The 22,924-nt window shown below is 40.1% G+C and overlaps 1 protein-coding gene across 16 annotated transcripts in view; it reads left to right on the top strand.

Annotated features, from left to right (window-relative positions):
• Positions 1-22,924, top strand: part of enox2 (ecto-NOX disulfide-thiol exchanger 2) — a 262,970-nt gene that overhangs the window by 230,353 nt on the left and 9,693 nt on the right. For 14 of the 16 annotated variants that reach the window (XM_083547028.1, XM_083547036.1, XM_083547031.1 and 11 more), the window contains 5 exons: positions 3,195-3,309; positions 8,756-8,946; positions 13,714-13,854; positions 17,583-17,639; positions 19,515-19,620. In XM_083547028.1, the coding sequence (XP_083403154.1) occupies positions 3,195-3,309; positions 8,756-8,946; positions 13,714-13,854; positions 17,583-17,639; positions 19,515-19,620 (610 nt within the window). The remainder of the gene's footprint in view (positions 1-3,194; positions 3,310-8,755; positions 8,947-13,713; positions 13,855-17,582; positions 17,640-19,514; positions 19,621-22,924) is intronic. The other 2 variants (XM_083547034.1, XM_083547041.1) reach the window with 1 other exon arrangement.

Below are 22,924 nucleotides of genomic sequence, written 5' to 3'. Positions count from 1 at the left end.
CAGTTCCATATGCTCTCTTCTGAGTCATACATTAATTAGCTCTTAACATTGTAATGGAAACAGTCGGCTGTATGGGATCTGTAGCTGTAAATCACCCAAAAGAGCCGAGATCCCAACAGCACACGAGCGCTTAGCAGGTAACACACATGAGCGAAGTATTGCCGCACATGGCACTAACCGAGTGGCCCTTCATCCCATGTGACTCCCCAGGCCCTGCTGTAGATCACATTCAGAACACACTCAGTCCTTCTCACACACGCCGCCCTGCCTGAGCTGCTCCGTTTCTCCACGCTAAAAATGTCCTGTTTTTGTTCCGTTTTGAAGCAAATTAAGACACCAGGGTGCAAAAATACCTCATTAATTAATGAGCCGCAACAGAACGTGCTCTGTGTGGGCGGAGGAGGCTGATGAAGTTTAACACTGTTGTCATTTTCTGGTCACTCGGTAAGTGTTGAGACTCGTCCCCCCCGCCCGTCCCCCCCGAACGGCAAGCGAGCAAAGCCATGGATTGGGTGTGTAATTAACATCATAATCTCCTTTTCCAGGCTGCAACACGGCGACAAATTTGCATGGATCGCAGGCCTGATACCGATTGCGTTAATCCAAAAGTGCTTGAAAGGTCTTTGTTACGCGAGTAATGAACATACACAGGAAGTGCTCACATTCCAGAGTCGTATCATGTAATCTCATTAGCTTTAAATGGGTACCGGATTTGGAACAAGTGTCACACTGGTGCAAAAGAGTCTCGTCGTGACATAAGGTAGGTGTTTCATTCTGTCTAAATGTACTGTTTGAGATGGTTTTCAGTTCATATGTGTTTAAAGTGCTGTCTCGCACCCTGGAGTTGGACGGTTGATGGAAATTTGGATGCCTTGCCTTCTTTTTCCATGAACTTTAGATAAGCCAAAGATCAATGCGGTTTCCTAACTAGGGCCACACCGTACCAATTGGCTACACCAACACCTCTCCATGTTTTCATTGTTATACAACGACGCACAAAGACTCCATTGTCCTGTCCACATCAGTTTTAACATCAGTGTTACATACTTACATGATTCTCAGATGATCCCCAGTAATTGGATCCTGTTTGAAGCTGGTTGCAGTCCGTCCAGAGGACAGATGTTATTAGGGATTTTATTGTTATTTCATGTGCTTTTAGCCACAAAGGGGCCTCTGTGATTAAAATAGATATGAGCAAATATATTCATACATTGTGTGCGGGAGAATTTGCACAAGATATGTGTTATTCATGAAAATCAGGTTCGTTTGGAAAAAAAAAAAAAGTTTCATATCCCAAGAGAGCCCATGACTTTAAACAGACTCAATCAAGTGATAGGCTTTAAATTATGAAATAGGTGGTAAGTTATTGCAAATTAATACACAGATTATGCTGTCAAGTTAAAATCATGTATTTATTTCGATTGTACGTGCACATTAAACGGACATCTTGTAAATGAGTGAGTCAAAGCTGGTTCAGGATGAATGATGGTGCCCTCTAACAAAAGGAGGAGAAAATGTGTGATTTCTTTTTTGGAAGAATTCTCTTAAACGGTAGTTTAGTTAGTTAGTTTGTTGGTCAGCTAGTTAGTTAGTTAGTTTGTTTGTTCATTAGTTTTACTCAAACAGGAAAAATCTTATTGCGATTAAATCTCTTTTATAAAACCGACCTGAACAAGAAGGCAACAAGAGACCCCACAACAATTAACACAACAGCTAAATTTGGAGCGGATAAAAGAGGCTCTCTCTCACTGTTTCATTCTTTTCAGCTCTTTTATTGAGTTTTGCAGGTGTCACAATTAATGCATTTGCAAATATCCTGAAAATGTGAATCTTGTCAAAATATGACTATTCATTTGAATAAAATCAGCATAATCCCAAGCAAATCTTGCATGCATTTTTAGTTTAGCCTATTTGGTCTATGAAAACATTTATATTTGGCTTTACATAAAGAATATGAAATGAGGTGGATTTTTTTTATTGTTTTTATCCTTTACTGTACTGAGAGAGTGTGAGGGTATTTTAGTTGGAGCTGAGCTCTGCACTAAGGGAACAGTGTATGACAAGTGGAGTTATTACGACTCTATAGTTATAATCCCTGTGCCCGTACTTGTCCAGTTACTGAGCTGCTCTGTGTCATTCTGAAGGTAAGGGGCTCACTTATGTACGGGATTGTATAGGAAGATTTTTTTCTTAATCCTTCAGACCAGCTATTGGGCTGTTGGATCACAAAGTTCTTGCTGCTGGAGAATCTCCCAGAGCTTTGCAGAGCTAAAGATCAGCAGCATTTTACATTATGGTTCGGGTTTTATTCACTGAGTCTCTCTCTCCTACCGGTCAGATTGCATCAGATTATTTCGAGTATTTAAAGCGTTTTGGTGTGAAGTGGGCCAACTGGGAGATTGGAAGTGTAGGATTAAAAAGCGTAATTTTCCAGCCAGTGTTAACATTTGTATTGCAACACAATGCTGATTGTTTTTTTTAGAGAAGGTACAGTAGCTCTGTGTGACTGACCTGAATTCAGTGGTAGCTGCTGTGTGCTGCAGGTGTTTTTGGCTTCAAACACTGATGGTTGTAATCTCTAGATTTACAGAGGGGACTTCAAAAGAAATCTGCATCACACCAGATCAGAGCTCTGTCAGTCTTCTTAGTTCTATCCTTCCCACTCTGTTCCCTCTCTATAACATCGTCTCCTTTCACTTTCTCTTCCATCTGGCCAGATGGGCGTGTTTCTATCTGAACTACCTGTTCGACCCCTCAGCACCAGGCAGATGGAGGTGTTTACACTAAGCTTTTAGTTTCTCTGGGAGTTAGTATCTCTCCCCATAGCAGCTTTTATGTAAGTGAATATGTGCACACACCTCATTAGGCGGTGAGCTCCCCATTATGTGGGCCAGCAGGCAGCACCCATGCAGAGACATCTGCTCCAAACACCCCTGCTCATCCAGCAAATCTGTATCTTACTCAGGCAGCGATGCCAGGAATTAAAACACAACATACGCACCAAAAAAAAACTTTTTCAACACAGTTTGCTAACTATTTAATTTGACAAGGTCAGTCAACAAGGAGTTCCAAAAGTAGCTTTCTTGATTATATCTGCAATTAGAGAATTTGGTCGGAGCTCACAAAAAAATTTATTAGTAAACGTTTTGTCCCCCAACCCGCATCGATTAACATTGTATGTTCCTCTTCCGCAGGAAATCAGGAACATCCACAACGAGGAGCTAATGGGAATCCGCCGAGAAGAGGAGATGGAAATGTCAGACGACGATATGGAGGATACCCTGGAAAGCAAAGACTCAGATGACTCAGGTACCACAATCCTCTAACACACCATCTATCTCTCAGGTTTTAGCAGTAAAGATCCCTTGGATGCCACTGTTATGTTCAATAATTGTGAAAGGATATTTGGTAGAGGACCTTTATTTGTGCTTTTTTTTGTGCTGCTCTAATTACCTTGTCAGCAATTGACTTGATCCTTCCACAATGTAAGTGCTAATAAAACTTTGCAGTGTGTCTAGAGTGTTGTAATTGGAAACCATGCCGAGCTTTTGCTCTCAGGTTTATTGCCTGACTACAATGCGGCCTCATCCTGAATCTCTGTTCTGAGTTGGTATTATATAGAGTGGCATAAACGCTGCACTCTACTCTGTTTTTTTGGGTTACAGGAACTCCCAGTCGTTCGCACCGCAGCAGAGATTAGTTAAGGTGGTAATTAGGTCATTAAGAAACCTCTTTCCACTGTTATTGCATGATACCGTAAAATTACTGCGAGCAAGCGATTGCTCATTTCATGCTTTCAGCGGAAAAATGATGCCAACGGAAATGCGCTGACACGTTAAGGCGCCGAAGAGTTCTGTGTTTATACTTTGGGCGCCATAATTAGAGCTGTCTTCACTGTCTGAAGGAGAACCACTGTGCCCTCTTTAGCATCTCGCGAATCCCCGGGGATTAGGAAAGAGCGTGGACTGACTAGCCAAAGCGATGCTTTAAATAAATGAGCCGTGTTTGCTGCTATAGGCATTTACACTGAAGTTCATGAATCATTTGAGGAACAATGGTTGGAATGTTGTTTTTTTATTATTATTATTACTGTTGTTAATTTCACCCTTTAAACTTCATATAAAAAGAATGTAAATATGTCAAGTAAGAAGTTGGTTAATGAACCTTGTGCTGGATCAGTCAGCAATGTTCATTACAGCAAGGTCTAACTGAAAATGAGCTTGAGAACATCAGCCCTGACCCTGACTCGTCGTGCAGTATCGCAGCATATTTCACAACAAGGGCACTGGGTTTCCTGGAAACTGTGCCACCTGTGCCAGAACTATAAACAAATAGTAATTAGCCATCCAGAGAAAGAGAAAAGTCAGACAGCATTAAAGGTTATGTCTGGGTCAATGATCAGTCTGTCTATTCAGCCCTCAGTTGTCAATTTGTCCCCCCTGTCAGTGGCATTGCTGGCAGAGGAGCCATTAGACGACAAGCACAAGTCATCAAATTCGAGCTGGCAACTGATTCCACCATGATCCGAAGCTATTAGGCTCTTTATACGCCCATAAACCCCTCTGGCGGAGTGAACACAGGAGTGCACAGCTGAGAATGTCTGTGCCAGCTGCTCGCTCAGCTCTTCAACTTCGTCCTGCTCATTACCGACGAGTCATTAGAGCCTGCTCCTCACCCGAGCTGCTTAGCATACCGCCAACCGCTGTACATGCTGGGAAAATCACCGTTGCAGCTTGTTTTTGCAACTTTGTGATTGACATGTATGAAAGGTGGCGTCTGTTGACAGGCCCAACCCCGGGCTTGGTGTTGCACATTCCCAGCAGCACTATCACCGATCCCCAGGTGTGACAGCGACTCCTATTAGCATGCAGATGCATGCAAATGTAATCATACGTTTAACAGGTTTTGATCCGCACTCCATTTCAGGTGCAACCTCAATTAATAGGAAACAACGATTACGATCTCCGACAGCGTGTTCCCCGACGTGCGAAAGGATGGCGCGATAGAGAAAAGGGCACGCCAACCACTTGGATGATGATTGGATTAATTCAACACCGTCCTGAGTTGCGAATGTAAATATTTCACACCTGCCAGTTACAAACCTGATCTGGCTGCTGATCGTGTTTGAACTTTTGCTCCTGCTATCTCGCTTAGCCAAGACAAGAACACACACGTTCATTTTCACTTTATCCTAAAGGGTAAGCCATGTTTCTGCTCTATAATATTTTTGGCCTATTTCTGCCGTCTCTGCCTGGACGCGTGATTTAATGTCGCTGTGACCATAAAAGTCGACGTTCAGACAGATCCATATTTTTATAAATATCTTTGAGGATACAATGCAAAAGGAGGCCGTAAATATCAAGGGACAGATACAAATGCTGTAGTGGCAATGGCGAAACTTGCTACATGGACTCACCTCAAATCCTTATTACCTCCAGCTCAATTTAAAGTAATGTGACTGATCTGCTTTAATAAGAAACGAATCATTACAGGCTTTTCATTGTACATTCTGAAATGGAGAACACACATTAGCACACAGTCTGTTACTGAAATCATCCAAGTGTTTATTAATGTTAATTTGTATACTGTGTGGCCAAAAGTATCTGTTCAAGTCACTAATATCACAGCTGGATGTTGTTTCTTTCTGAATATTTCAGTTATTCACATTATGGAAAGGTATTGTGTTTATTAAAAAAGCAATAATACAAATTATATTTGATTTGCATAATACAGATGGAACAGTGTGTAGTGTTTTTTTTAAACCTGTTGCATCCTCTATCTCAGTGGTCCCCAACCCCTAGGCCGCGGATCGGCCCTGGTTCGTGGGTCAATTGGTACCGGGCCGCACAGAAAGAATACATAACTTACATTATTTCTGTTTTATTTATTATCTGATTCTGACGATGTTTTATTTTGGAAAAATGACCAGATTCTCTCCACCACATCTGTCTATAACTCACTCTTGATGCATGTCATGATGCCTCGGTCACATGTCTTACCTCCATCTTCTACCTTCTTAAAGGGGCTGCTCCGGCCGCTATCACATAATACATTACCGCTAAATTCAAACCCCCAAGCGAGCAAAATGAACAAACAACAACACAGTGGATTCACGTTTGTTATTATATTTAGAAAACATTAGTTTTTATGCCGGTCATATCATTTTATTTTGTTATATTTATCTGCCACACCTTAAAGGCCGGTCCGTGAAACATTCAGAATGTTTCTTGAATCTTTGATTGGAAGACGCCGTATGTTTGTATATTTTTTGGATTTGTTTGTTATTTTATAGCTTTTTGCACTGAGAAATGGTGTTAATAAGCTAATACATGTACAGAAAACTCTTATTATGCATCTTAATGTAGTTTTTATTTATTTTTACTTTTTCACGGTGTCCATATGGTGTTTACGATGTTGACTGTTCTGAGCTGACTCTTGGTGTAAAAAAAAAAAAGGGATTAAATACTAAGGCATCAGTTGAAGTGTGTTTCTTTTCCTGCTCAAAGGAAAAGGTTCAGGAACCATTATAGTTGGAGTGGAGGAACTCAAGTGTCCTGCACAGAGCCTTTTCATTTTGCGTGGCTGAATGTACAAATTCCCACAGCTACACTCCATTATTTAGAAAGATCTAGTGAACATTTTTCTTAGAGGAATGTAGGAACTGCAAGGGTTTATGAATCTGGGGCAAGGTGGTAGCTCAGAGGGTAAGACGTTGGACTTCTGATCAGAAGGTCGCGAGTTCAAATCCCAGCACCACCAGCCCTCAACGGCTCAGTGGTACCAATGAAATCGTTATATAAGAGCGTCTTGGTAAGCGTGTCTGTCAAACGCCATAAATATGAATCAGGTTTCCATGCGTCATATGCATCTGGTACTAGTAATAATCTAAAAAGACTTCTGAATTCAGATCCAACATCAATCAGCAGGTGATGGTCCAGAGGGGGTGTAGACGCATATCCGGGATGAGGGTTTTCTTTTTCCTGCCATCGAGTGCTTAAAGATGCTGACAGAAAACAGGGATCCTGATAAGACAAACCAGTTCCTCTTACACCTCCTCAAACCGTTTTATTCACCTGGAAAATCTATAAAGCAGAGACGTGGTTTTCTTCTAAGACTTTCTTGCAGTCGATCCAGACCGGATGAATGGGGTGCGTCCCCCTGGCTGTGTGCCCGCACTACACTTCCTCCTCTCAGACTGATTGCTAAAAGCTCATTGAACAAAAGATCGACGGGACAGAAATAACCATATTGCCATCGTTTAATTACTTTCGTTTGATAGCAGGAGCAACTTCACATTAAGCCAAGCGTTAAGCGATACACATTCCCTCCGTTAAATCCACGCTAATTAGTACGAGATAGCAGCTCGGCACAGAGGAACGACCCATTTTTTAGCCTGAGCCATCTTTCTCTAATCTCTTGCTTTTTCCTTGCTTGTCTCTCGGTTGCCAGTTTAGCTCTGCTGGCTGTGTTTTACCATCAGCTGGTGACCTATTGCCTCACACACACACTCACACATACACAAACCTCACCTAGCTATTATAATATGTGTTTCTCTCATTCTTCTTCCTGACACACACTCTTTTAACTTTGCGCTTTCATCTCAGCATGAGCGTACGATTCATCTATTGTTTTTCATCTCGCCTTTTCCAGCCCTCATGTTCTGTCCTCATGTGTCCTTGTTTGTATTCTAAACGTTTCTCTCTCTCTGCCATCATACATTTCATCTCTCTCTCTCTCTCTCTCTCTCTCTCTCTCTCTCTCTCTCTCTCTCTCTCTCTCTCTCACACACACACACTCACTCTGCCGCCTTCATATTCCCATTCTTACATATACATTTAAGCGTACACAATCTTCCTGTCTTTAAGTCGGAGCCTTCTCTCGTAATGCGCCGAACAATTTGGTCGCAATTTTTATAGCTTGTAAGGAATATGCATGTGTTGGCATTTAAATCTGTACTGTAGCTGCGGTGCTGTTTTCACACTCACTCCAGGCCAGAATTGAGCGAACCTTACAGCCTTTGAGCACGGCTAAAATCCCACCTTCCGGAAACAAAGCGAAGCCCTTAGCACCCCGCAACCTGATTTGTTTGACACCGCTTGTTGTAAATAGGCATCGCTACCTCGAGATCTATTAACCAACAAGCTACAAGTAGCTAAAAACTGACTGAATTATTTAATTTAACAAATGAGAACACAACATAGTCGATTAAAAGTTAGTCAGGGAGTGGTCACGTTATCGGCTGTAAAATAGCCTGTCGTTAATGTAATTCGAAAACGGTCAAACAAAACAATTAAATAGTAGACGCCACAATTTTCTTTTATTTCCCTCGTAAAGAGAGGGGGATTAGGACATAAAATGTTATGTTCCAGAGGCATACACTTAAGCGAACTTTCACAAAAGCGCACAAGGAGACTCAAGAAAATAGAATTTTCTTCGGCTTGCTGGTTATTTGTTCCCTTTTTTCAATATCTTCTATTTTTTTTGTATAATGCTTTCATCATTGCCACTAAAGCGGCTTTAAAGGGATCAAAATCTAAATTTCTGCAGCGTGACCCCTGACCACCAAATAAAACTGGTTATGGTCATGGATCAGAAGTGATTGAGTTCAAATCCCAAGCTGCCACACCTCTTTCTGTATTGAAATTGAATTGAAATTGTATTGAATATTGAGCTCAGTGTCTTATTTTCCCGCTTCCTCCTCTTTAATTTCTCCTGTCTTCTCTTATTTTTACATCTCTCTATCTGACTCTCTCAGGGCCGCTGGCACAGGTGGAGGCCTTGAGGGAGGAGAACGACAGTCTGCGCTGTCAGCTGGATGCCTACAGGAATGAGGTGGAGCTGCTGAAGCAGGAACAGAGTAAAGCTCATCCTCCTCACAGCGAGGAAGACACGACACGCCAACAACAACTCAGCTTCCTACAACAAGCGCTGCAGGGCATGCAAAAGGTGCAACCATTCACTTATCACACACACACACACTGGCACACCCCATGCTTTATTCCAAAACTACGATACTGCAAGGCAGGACCTGAATCTGTCACATTATTAGGTTTAAGACATTAACACAGCAGACACACAGGAGGCTTTTATTACCTGTGATAGGATCAAAAGGTTTGGTCCTTATAGTCTTGTGTTTATTTTTTGAATAGATATTTTCACAGTCTTTCTCAGACTGCAAAATGCCAGGTGGAGATTATTCTAATGAACCACTTACTCCACTTTATCAAGGCTAATAGCGATTGCTGATCTTCTGACCACACGCATTATTAAAATGTAGTCACAAAATGTTACTGGCCAATAAAGTCGAATAAATGCGTCTTTAATAAAATCTTTCATTTCGCACAGGTGCGCCTGAAGCATTGAAGGTCCTATAGAAAGTGCGCTTAATGAAATCGTTTATTAAAGACACATTCATTTGTGTCTAATGGGCAGTAAAATGTTTGGAATGAGCCAAATGACACGATACGGATTTGATTGAAAGAAATCTGATCTATCCCCAAACAAAAAGAGCTCTAAAGAACCACTGATTTTATCAAGACAGCTTTTTTTGTGTGTGTGTGTGTGTGTGTGTACTCTGCCCTCAGATGCCCGAAATGGCACCATACACCAATCTCTGTGATTGCTTTAATTACCAACATGTTTCTTCTATGTTCAAAATCATGTACAGTTCCATAATAACACAGTTTACTGAATTATTAATAAATGAATTAATCTTATGATAATTTTTTATCTTCTAATAAATGTATTTATTTATTTATTTATTTATTTATTTATTTATTTATTTATTTATGAATATCTACAAAATTTCGATTTATTTGCACAATGAACAGATAATGCAAACTAAATGATATCTATGTTATAATTTGGCACTCCAAGCCTTCAGCAAAGCCTCGAGGGTGTAAGAGCAATCTAAAAAAATTAAGCTCATAATATTCATCTATACATTCATAAAAAAACTGATACCGATCACACTGACAAATACAAAAAAATGCACCCTTATATATACACCGATCAGGCATAACATTACAACATTCTAACATTATGACAGGTGAAGTGAAGAACACTGATTATCTCTTCATCATGGCACCTGTTAGTGGGTGGGATACATAAGTTGACGTGTTTGAAGCAGGAAAAATGGGCAAGCGTATGGACTTAAGTAAGTTTGACGAGGGCCAAATTGTGATGTCTAGACGACTGGGTCGGAGCATCTCCAAAACTGTAGTTCTTGTAGGATGTTCCTGGCTCAGTGTCTATCAAAAGTGGTCCGAGGAAGAAACAGTGGTGAACCGGCAACAGGGTCGTGTGTGGCTGAGGCTCATTAATGCACGTGTGGAGCAAAGGCTGGACCATGTGGTTTGATCCAACAAATAAGTTTCTGTATCTCAAACTGCTGAAGTAGTTAATGCTGTTGATGCTCGACAGGTCAACACTGTTTTGGCAGCAAAACAGGGGGACCAACACAATATTAGGCAGGTGGTCATAATGTTATGCCTGATCTGTTTACAGTTCCATTAAGAATGTATTCAGACAGGAGATTTTTTATTTACATGATGGAAGCTAGTCTCTAGAAGCTTAGTCTAAAAGATATGGGGGAAAAATGATATGGAGATATGGAGAGGGGCTCCAAAAAGAGAAGAATGGCCTTCTTAGGTCTTCAATCTAAAACAAAAAGGACTTCTAGAGCTGACAGTCCAGGCAAACTGACCAAGAATCTGATGATGATTCTGGGCTTTACCTCAGACTGGTCATAAGGAACAATTTTAGCTGTTAGACCTTGAATAGAGAGATGTGTACCTTTTGTTCCATGTCATAGTGTAAAAACAGTGTAGAAGTGCAGAAACTAAAATAAAAATTATACATGGTTTAAGTATTTTACTGCTTCGTTTTACACATTTAAATAAATTTAGATTATAAATGAAGGATAACTGCTAGTTAAATTCATAATGGAAGACACTTAAGGACAATTTATTTGAAAATCATTGTACCCATCTGCTGTGATTGGCCCTCACACACACTGAAAGTAATGGTGAGTCCTGGACTGCTGCCGAGTCCGTTTTACCAAATGGGGCATGACGGGCACATAGACTGCTCTCAGGAGCACTGTTTGGAAACCCAGAATGAAAAAGAGGAGACACTATGGCCTAGAGGGCTGCACAAATGAGAACCATGTGTATCATTTACACTGCACCAGATATGTGTTAATTAGACAAGCAAGGTTTTAAATGTAGACATGGTCATGGATGATTCTTAGCATTTATATAACCACAAAAATGTGTTCATTTAGAAAGTTTCTTTAACATATCAGAATCAGAAAGCTTTTTTTGCACTTGTTTGCACTTACAAGTTTGTTTTGGTGACACAATGATTCAGTTGCACCATTTTTTATAGAAAAGATAAATAAATTAAATATAAAACTAAAACTAAATTTTTATTAAATAAAAAAATTTAAAAATGTAAAAATTAATAAAAAGGTATTGTTGCACATAAAAATACAGAAATAAATAAATAGTTGTATTGCACTTTTTTATTATTGCCTAATATAATCTAAAATGTAAATCATACAATAACAGAGGGCTAATATAGCCTTTGCTTAACGGAACACACTTCCTGTGGTTAGTTTTATTGATTTAGCTAGGCGCTTTTATCTAAAAGTGTCTTGCAACGCTCGGAGCAAGAGAGGTTAAGGACTTTGCTCGAGGGCCCAGTGGTAGCAGCTTGGCAGTGCCAGGATTTAAACTCACTATCACCCTTTCTAAAGGCCAACAGGGCAGAGCCCTTACACTAGCGTGTAACACACTTCTGCTTGATCTGTTCACCTTTAAATCGATGAGCTGTTCTGAGCAGGATACTGCGCTATAAAACACTGTGTCAGCTTAATAATGTTTACTTGCATCATGGTAATGCATTAATAATCTTACTAACAGCGGCATTATGACTTAATGTGATGTACAGTTTGTTCAGATTGCATGTAATGCAATCAAGAATTTAGTGCATGTAAACAGTTCATTTGGAATCAGCGATCTGAATAAACTGATTTGTATCTTTCAAAAATCTCTGCATGCACATCGGACAAGTTTCTGATTAAGATTTATGCAAAGTTTCATTCCTACCACCCAGGCAGCTCTCTAATCAAACTCCTCCGGGATAAACCCAGGCCCCCGGCTGCTTCCGTCTTCATTTCCCTGACTCAGTCAGTGTAGTTTCTCTGAATTATAGAGCAATGCAGTACAGTCTGGTTTTATTTTTGTGTTAACACGCAGTGAGAAATCAGACACTCTGTATCTGCAGCTTATACTGTATGCAAGAACATCCTGGCACAAATATACAGTGCATACACTTGCCTGAGTGTGTATACAGGAAGTAGTGCTTCATTCTTATACAGGAATTTGGACTTCATGGGTTTTTTTTGGGGGGTTTTTTGTAAGCGCTAACTACCTGAGTCAGCGTCCCCCACAGTGTCCTGCGTAAGTTCAGCTCAGGGACAACAGCAGCAGGAGTGTGAGACCAGCTTGCTGATGCTCATGTACTGTAGGGGCTCAATATCTTGATATTAAATCGCTTTCATACAGTATATGTGAGGCTTTTCTTCCGCACTGCTTCAAATACATTATAGACCTGCTGCTACACACTGGATGATTTATTCATAAACACCAGGACCTCAACCCCACCCCCAGCTACGAGTCATCAACACAACACAAGAGGCATGAGACATGAAGCTTAAAGCTGACCTTACTCAAGTGTTCAATACAGTACAAGGGGCGGCAGGTTGGTAATTGCAGTACCATTTCTGACTGTCTTGTTTCCATAGTGCACCCGCCTGAGGCACGGAGATACAGAATACACACAGTACACAGACCTCACTAAGCCCTCTTACTGTTCCCAAGACCTCATGTCGAGAGTCTTAAAGGTAACCTCAAATAATACAGCATGCCAGCAAATACTGAAGCAGCTCCAACAAAAACTCACAGTATTTCCTTGCCATTGATCAATTGGCCTCCTGCTCATTTTGTCCCGAGATGTCAAGGTTCTTATAAATCTATATATATATATTTGTAGTCAGAACTTATTTTTTCAGCATTTTGAACACCTTTTGAGATCAATTAGAACACTGACTGAACCCCAGGCCTCTTCTTCACCTCACCTACATCAGTACCTGACTTTACTAACACCCTTGTAGCTGATGAGCAAAAATCTGGACCTACAAATGTTATGGCCATGTGTCCACTAACCTCTGTTCATACTGTGTGTGTGTGTGTGTGTGTGTGTGTGTGTGTTTGTGTGACAACAGAGCTGATCAGTCAACAATCAATCCAATGATGTTTTGCAGTTTAATAAATAAATAGTTGGAAACAAAGTAAATTTTCTATCCAGCGTCTTCTGAACCATATCATGTACCTCATGCCATAAAAGGTTTGATGTTCTTACAGTCCCAGGAACTGATTTCTAACTACAATGCAAACAAGATGCACATAAGTCCACATTTATGCAAGGAGGGCTTTGTTGTCGCATTGTTAATAACCCCTAAGCAGGCCAAATCATTACAGATACAGAACTTATCTCACCAGCGGGGTTGTGCAGTAATAAACGTCCTCCTGTCTCATGACCCAGTTAAAAAGATATTGAATCATCATGAAACTGATTTGTTTGTGTGGGTCGTTGAGGTTCGGCATGTGTGATTTGTGTAAAATGTCGCATTTCTTCTGGTTTCTGCAGCAACTGCTCAAGATCCGTGATGAGCTAAAACAGAAAGAGCTGGAGCTGGAAAAGAGCGAAGAGGACAAACAGCAGCTGGAGAGTCAAATCCAAAGCCTTAAAGACAGAATTCAAGCCTTTCCTGCATCACACACTCTGCCTGTGAGTAGCACACACACACACACACACACACACACACACACACACACAGACACACACACACACACACACACACACACACACACACACACACACAGTCTCCTGCACATGGACAAAAACAGAGTATGTAACACACGCTGTATCTAGGGGAAGTTGTGATTGAAACTGCAGTGAAAACCGTCTTCTTCGTTTTTCTCTGTGTGCGTGTGTGTGTGTGTGTGTGTGTGTGTGTGTGTGTGCGTGTGTGCTTGTGCGTGTGTGTGTAGGTAATTATAGGAAAATGAAGGCTGTCAGTTTGAGGACAGTGTTCATTAATGAGTCTAGACTTTTCAGATATAAAACAGATTTGAAGTAAAGTGAGACTGTCCTGATGAAAAAAGCTCAAAGCCGTGCAAGATTACTCATAAATTAGCTTTAGAAATCACATCTGGCTGCTCAGATGGAAAACAAAGTCTGTTGAGCTTTTTATTTTTTTATACCAGGTTCATTCTTTCTTTGTTTAAATATTATAGGTTTTCAGCCTGGTCTTTTCTCAGCTATGCATTTATTTTCTTGGTTGATTTTCTGACCACTTCATTTATATAAAGGTATTAATTCCACTCGGATGCCCCATGCCCTTTCAGGGGTTCTATTAGGTTCTGAGAAAGCATCAAGATTTTGTGTGTTGCATTAATGAGAACAAACGGCACCCCCGCAGCACACAGCGCTTACACTACATCATCACTCACTGCCAGACACTTTCAATTAGCTCGGTTTACACACACACACACACACACACACACACACACACCGCTCTCAGGGGCACACCAGTGTTTACTGGTGTTTACTGGTTTACCGGACAGTGTTTACTGAGCAAGAGAGATATTGGATCAAGAGAGATATTGAGCCTAATAGCAACACGAATCTCGCTGAAGCCAGTGTCAGAATGTGTGCTGTTGGCTCGTTATCGTATAGAGGCAGGTTTGCTGAAATCGTTTTGTTTAGCAGGATGAAGCCATGCGCTTTGCGTTCAGCTCTGATTTCTCACGTCGCTCAGTCTAATCAGTTTCGAACCTCCTGGCTGGTTGATGGCAGATAAAGCGGAGCGGTAAGAGTGACAGAAACTCAGAGCTGTTGTACCAGTGATGCGTTTGATCAGATGAGCTTGGACTGAGATTTATTGACAGGTGCTGAGTGGGAGAGAAAAAGATGCATCTACTTAATACCCAGATGAATCAGACTCATTAACGGAGCCAGAGGAAATCAATATATTGCTATTTTTTTCCTGTAGCTCTGTGTTAGCAAGACATGTTCATTTTTGTGGTCACATATATATATTCACACACAAACACACACACACACACACACACACACACACACACACACACACATACGAGGGGTGTTCATGTCAAACCGGGAATTGCGCGACACAGAGCTACACAAAGTGGCTACTGTGTTACTGATAGATGGTGCCCATGTCACAACCCCGTTCAGAGACCGTTAATCAAGATGGCAGACAACAGTTTTAGTGCGTGCATTTAACAGCGCGCATGAAGTTTCTTCTGAACAAAGCCGTAAAACCCGGGAAAATCTACAGAAGATTTCTAGCACAGTACGGTGATAAAATGCTCAACCGCAGTAAGACATTTGAATAGTGTAAACATTTCAAAGATGGTTGTACGTCCGTCAATGACAATCCGGTTCAGGCGTACTGGCATATCTCTCTATGTCACCTCTTTCCAGGCATTAGTTATACGCTGGGATTAGTGTATAAATGTAGCAGGGGAGTTTGTCAAAAAATAAATGCAGAATCCACTATGATTTTATAAACTCAAAAGATCCAGTTTGACTCAAACACCCCTCGTAACATCAAAATCAATAATAACATAGATCCGGCCACTTGACCTGACACTCCCATTTATTCATTCATCTTTAGTAGCTGATTTAATCCTTTTCCTAGAAATAGTTCAAGCACCACACAGTCTAGCACAAAGTATCAAACCTTCACACAACCACACACTCACTCACACTTAGGGAAATTAGAAATAGCTTGTGTGCTTGTATGTAAAAGAGGAGGAAACTGGAGAATGCAGAACAAATTCTAAGTGAACATGTGAAACTGCACACAGACAGTAACCTGAGCTCAGGATCAAAGCAGGAACCTGGAGTCCTTCCACCATCCAATCCTGTGATCTCTCACCATGAGTTATGTAAGAAATAAAACAATAAGAGTTACTCAATCCATAAAACCCTTACACACAGCTGCGTTCATCATTCGGATCTAGACTTGAAGACTATTTTGCAGTTCAAACAATGTGCTGCTCGGAAAAGGTTAGAAAACCCGAAACCTTTCCCCTTTCATGCATTTATTACGGGAAAGTTTATAATGGGGAATAAAGAAAGTATATTTTCCCTTCACAGAGAAATTCCCACGAGAAATTCCCACGAGGGCCGAGTCATCGCTTTTTTACTGCCTCAAATAAAGTTCTGAGTTTTTCAGGATCTTATAGGAAAATAACACCGGCATTACCAGTGCAAAGCATTGAGCTTTTTGAGAGACTTTTTACTTCATATTTGACTTTCATTTCAAAGTCAAATATTTAACTTTTTACTACATTTTGTGAAATCAGTTGTTTCTTTTTATTTACGAGGATAAAAACGTAACTGGTCAAACACGCAGCGATCCACCAATCAGGGTCGAGCGCGCGCTCTGTTTTAAACGTGTTTTGATTGGCGTTTGGTGTGTATCTACTTATCACCAACATACAGTTCAGCATCAGTTCAACAGCAGAACATTTAGAGAGGAATAAATGATAAAGAAACTCCTAAATCGAATTCACCACAACACACGTGAGCGTATTTGAGTAATTTTTTGAAAGTATTTGAAAAGAAGGTTTTGGTCTCATGACAATTGTAATAGACATCAATCAGTGTTTGACTCATTAATATCATTCTATTAATAGATTGTTGGGCTGAGAGAAACACAGTCTTTTCACATAAATTGAGTTGATTAAACAAAGTCTTGTGATAAAAATAATAATAATAATAAATAATAGGAACATTAAAGTCATAATAAATCATAGTACTTCAGATACTTAAGTACATTAAAGGGCAAAAACTTTTGTACTTTTACTCAAGTGAAAGTTTAAAGGGACACTTTTACTTTTACTGGAGTCGTATTTTAGTCCTCCACTGGTAATGATTGTATGTTTCTGCCTTTAGGAGTAGTGTTTTATTTCTTTTATACTACAGCACTCATGCTGCAGAGTATTTTTCTTACAGCTATTATTTGACTTGGATTATGTAGATCGTCCACTGTCCCCGTGAATGAAGTGTTTTTACAGAAACTCCCATGCATTAGAATGAGAACATTAATATAATGCAAAACGTGGGATTTTAATTAGCCATCAGTGCAGTCAGAGGTGCTGTTATAGAAAATAAATGAACACCTTCTGACCAATCAGGTTGTGAGAATTCAATAGTGCTGTGGTGTAATTAGCTTAGCTTGGTAAATATCCTCTGGAGGCAGCATTGAAAATCTCACTATCTTGTGTGTACATTACCCTACTCTCTCTCTCTCTCTCTCTCTCTCTCTCTCTCTCTCTCTCTCTTTCTCTCTCTCTCTCTCTCTCTCTTTCTCTCTCTCTCTCTCTCTCTCTCTCTCTCTCTCTCTCTCTCTCTCTCTCTCTCTCTCTCTCTGGCTCTGCTCACTAACACTTTTCTTGTTTTTAATTGCCTTTAATTGCCTGTAGTTGGAGAGGCCGGAGTGGGAGGACAGAAGCAGCGATGAAAACACAACTCATGCCAATGTAAGTGGCAAAAGCAGAAGCAGCTCTCCATCTCTGCTTTCTCTCTCTCTCTCTCTCTCTCTCTCTCTCTCTCTCTCTCTCTCTCTCTCTCTCTCTCTCTCTCTCTCTCTTTCTCTCTCTCTCTCTCTCTCTCTCTCTCTCTCTCTCTCTCTTTCCCTTTCTGCCTTTACCTTGCCATCACCATTACTCATTTTTCTCCTTCATCCTCCTCTCTCCTGCTTGTACCTGCAATTATTTGGCTGACCGCCGCATTTTCCACACTCATATTTTAAATTGCAGGCTGTCACAACAAAATGAAATGTCTTTCCGTTGATTTTATTGGCATGAATAAACTAGCTGACTGCAAAAGGTCCCGATCTGTCATGGAATACTCGCTGCATCGTTAATTGTTCGACAAACACATTTATCAACTACCATTTGCATAATAAAAAAAGATTTTCATGCAGCTCCACTTTATAATAACATCTTGGTAAACAGAGGACTCATCTGTCCATATTAATTAACAGCACTGATCCTCTTTTTGTTCTATTGTATTTATTTATTTACTAACATTTCTATTTGCTTGTCAAAGATATTAAGCTCTTTGAATCGTTTTCATTACGGAACCAGAAATCCATGTAACATCCGAATTTCAATAGGGTCTTTAACACACCAAAGCCTAGATGATAAGAGCAGAGGTGTTTTGTTGCATAATGATTCATTAAATGATTCATTTGATTCATTAAATGATTCATTTGATTCATTAAATGATTCATTTGATTCATTTTTAACAGACAGACAGACAGACAGACAGACAGACAGACAGATAGACAGACAGATAGATAGATAGATAGATAGATAGATAGATAGATAGATAGATAGATAGATAGATAGATAGATAGATAGATAGATAGATAGATAGATAGATAGATAGATAGATAGATAGATAGATAGATAGATAGGTTATAGTGAAAGATCTTGAGTGGCCTGCTATGGAGCTCTGACCTACTCAATTGAACAAATCTCCACAAGCACACTCCAAAATCTAGTGGAACATCTTCCCAGTAGAGTGGAGGTTATTATAACAGCAAGCAAGAATTAAATTGGATGCAAAGTACACAATCAACAGAGTAGCCTACATTTATCTTTTTTTTTTTTCCAGTGATAATATATTTGTTGTTTCAAAGCATGTGCTCGTTCTCTACATATATTATATTATGGCTCTCTGTTACAAGGTGAATGCTGCATGTGACCTGTTATATATTACAGTATTATTAATTTTATATTATATGCTACTTAGGTTAATAGTGTCATAAAATTGATAAAGACATTGGTGAATTGCAGTTATACCTGGAACATTTAATTCTTACATGAAGGCGCCCGCGTGTTCGTCCCTGGTCTGTCTCGTAGTCGAGGCTGGTAACGTGGCAGATCATTAGAGGGCAGTGGAGCGGAGGTGAACTTTATTTGTGGTGGCATAAATCACTCTGACACAACACCAAACAAGAGGAGGAGTGGGGTGGGGTGGAGGAGAGGAAGAGTGCTATACACAGGTCACTGAGAGGCATAACTCAGTATGTCCTTACAGCTCCAGTACACAAATGAACACACACACACACACACATGCACACATGCAAAAGTTCACTTCTCCTAGTGTTTATTGCTTATTGCTCATTACACATGCTTGATGATTCTATGGCATGTTATCTTCTCTTTTTTATTTGCACACATTTTTCTTTCAGTTTGTGTCTGAATATGCAGCAAATTTGCATTTTGTGACTCTGTGTGTGTGTGCGTGTGCGTGTGCGTGTGCGTGTGCGTGTGCGTGTGCGTGTGTGTGTGTGTGTGTGTGTGTGTGTGTGTGTGTGTGTGTGTGTGTGTTTCTGCACCTGTAAGGAGTCAGCAGCGTCTTCGGTGGTGTCATGCAGTCAAGAGAAAGAAAGCATCCCAGACAAGGGTCCACCCAGTCCTGTGAAATCTGAACGGGAAGCCCTGCTCGTGGGTAGGTGTTAAATTCTCAATTCTGATTGGTCAGATGATGTTGCAAGCTTTGACAGTAATTAGATTGAAAGCCATTGTGTATATTTGTTATCATTGCGACACTAAGGCTGTTCCTGTTCGTTTTCTGACACTGGAAAATCTCCAGGATAGAGGCGTTGAGGTTTCAATTTTTTTGGCACGTTGTGTTTTTTTTGGCTTGACAGTTTTATAAAAGAGAAAAAGCCAACAAGGCTGGTCAGGGACTGTTTATAGCTGCAGAAACGAACTTGTTTCAGGGACGTTCCAGAACATTAAACATAAGTCTGGACAGAAGTTATAACGTACAAAATGCTGATAAGATGATGGAAATATGGGTTGTGCTGTTTTCTGAAATAACAAACGCAAGGGTAATAAAGGTTCCTCTTTGTAATTAATTCCCTATGACAGTAATTCATAATATATATATATATATATATATATATACAGTGAGGAAAATAAGTATTTGAACACCCTGCTATTTTGCAAGTTCTCCCACTTAGAAATCATGGAGGGGTCTGAAATTGTCATCGTAGGTGCATGTCCACTGTGAGAGACATAATCAAAAAAAAAAAAAATCCAGAAATCACAATGTATGATTTTTTAACAATTTATTTGTATGATACAGCTGCAAATAAGTATTTAAACACCTGAGAAAGTCGTTGTTAATATTTGGTACAGTAGCCTTTGTTTGCAATTACAGAGGTCAAACATTTCCTGTAGTTTTTCACCAGGTTTGCACACACTGCGGGAGGGATTTTGACCCACTCCTCCACACAGATCTTCTCTAGATCAGTCAGGTTTCTGGCCTGTCGCTGAGAAACACGGAGTTTAAGCTCCCTCCAAAGATTCTCTATTGGGTTTAGGTCTGGAGACTGGCTAGGCCACGCCAGAACCTTGATATGCTTCTTACAGAGCCACTCCTTGGTTATCCTAGCTGTGTGCTTCAGGTCATTGTCATGTTGGAAGACCCAGCCTCGACCCATCTTCAATGCTCTAACTGAGGGAAGGAGGTTGTTCCCCAAAATTTCGCAATACATGGCCCCAGTCATCCTCTCCTTAATACAGTACAGTCGCCCTGTCCCATGTGCAGAAAAACACCCCCAAAGCATGATGCTACCACCCCCGTGCTTCACAGTAGGGATAGTGTTCTTGGGATGGTACTCATCAGTCTTCTTCCTTCAAACACGTTTAGTGGAATTATGACCCAAAAGTTCTATTTTGGTCTCATCTGACCACATGACTTTCTCCCATGACTCCTCTGGATCATCCAAATGGTCATTGGCAAACTTAAGACGTGCCTGGACATGTGCTGGTTTAAGCATGGGAACCTTCCGTGCCATGCATGATTTCAAACCATGACGTCTTTGTGTATCACCAACAGTAACCATGGAAACGGTGGTCCCAGCTCTTTTCAGGTCATTGACCAGCTCCTCCCGTGTAGTTCTGAGCTGATTTCTCATCTTCCTTAGGATCATTGAGACCCCACGAGGTGAGATCTTGCATGGAGCCCCAGTCCGAGGGAGATTGACAGTCATGTTTAGCTTCTTCCATTTTCTAATGATTGCTCCAACAGTGGACCTTTTTTCACCAAGCTGCTTGGCAATTTCCCCGTAGCCCTTTCCAGCCTTGTGGAGGTGTACAATTTTGTCTCTAGTGTCTTTGGACAGCTCTTTGGTCTTGGCCATGTTAGTAGTTGGATTCTTACTGATTGTATGGGGTGGACAGGTGTCTTTATGCAGCTAACAACCTCAAACAGGTGCGTCTAATTTAGAATAATAAATGTAGTGGAGGTGGACATTTTAAAGGCAGACTAACAGGTCTTTGAGGGTCAGAATTCTAGCTGATAGACAGGTGTTCAAATACTTATTTGCAGCTGTATCATACAAATAAATAGTTTAAAAATCATACATTGTGATTTCTGGATTTTTTCTTTTAGATTATGTCTCTCACAGTGGACATGCACCTACGATGACAATTTCAGACCCCTCCATGATTTCTAATTGGGAGAACTTTCAAAATAGAAGGGTGTTCAAATACTTATTTTCCTCACTGTATATATATATATAAAATTCTATATTTTTTGTATTTACTTATATTTCATTAATAATTCATGAAAAAATGCATATAAGTATTATTATATAATTATTAATAATATATATATATATATTTACATTTTAATTATATTAAATATTTTTATATATTGTTTTTATTTACTTATATTAATGAAATAGACTTTTTAACTTTCTGATTGTAAAAAGTTTCTTTTACCTCTATAGACAGTAGTTTGTGGACACCTGGCCATAATTCGTATGTGCTTTTTAAACTATTCCAAATCTAGTAGTTACTGATGTAGAATGAAGAGGCCTGGAGTGCAGCCAGTGCTCCAATTCATCCGGTTGGTTGAATGGTGTTCAATAGGGCTGAAGTCAGAGCTCTACAGCAGGCCACTCAAGAACCTCCACTCCAAATTATGTAAACCATGGAGTTTGCTTTCTGCACAAATGCATTGTCATGTTGAAGCAGGTTTGGGTCTCCTAGTTCAAGTGAAGGGGAAATTGAATGTCACCACATCCAAACACATTTTATACAGTTGTGTGCCTCAAAGTTTGTGGTATCAGTTTGGGAAAAAACACATATGGCTGAAAAAGGGTCCCAATACTTTTGTTCATAAAAGTGTAAATCCCTATGTTAAATGTTTTTTGACTGATTTTATGTAAGTTTTTTTTTAATTTTGTACGTGTATTTTTTCAAATTGCTTTCATCCTTTTGTAACGCCATCTTCTGGTAGAGAAAGACAAAAACTATTAGTAGTAATGGAAGTAGCATTCAACCAAATATGTTCTGATAATACTAATGTACACATGATATTTTAGAGATGAGTGTGTACTCATATTCAACTTCCATTTCTGCATAACATTGTTGTTTCTAATTCCAAAATTGCTGTGATATAAAGAGTTATTGTCAGTGTTTTTGAACAATGAAATTCAGTCCCATCTCTGGGTTATTTTTTCAGCAGAGGTTATGTTTCATTTTTTCCCTCTCTCCCTGTACCACTCAAGCAGGAGATTCTATCAAATAATACGCACAACCATCATCTTCTAGAGCTCTGACCAATAATCCACTGGGCTTTTTGTTTTTATGAACGCATCTGTAAATGACGGACCGGAGGTTAAGTGGGTTTTGTCTGGGTGGACAGAGGGCAGAGAGAGAGCGAGACGGCGTGTTGTCTAGCGCATTGCTGTGTGCTGATGAGCTGGTTAAGAAGCTAATGGTCTGTTCCTGCATGA

The sequence above is a fragment of the Silurus aristotelis genome (assembly GCF_946808225.1).
Source record: "Silurus aristotelis genome assembly, chromosome: 7".
NCBI classification, from domain to species: Eukaryota; Metazoa; Chordata; class Actinopteri; order Siluriformes; family Siluridae; genus Silurus; species Silurus aristotelis.
This window is presented reverse-complemented; position numbering and strand designations above follow the sequence as displayed.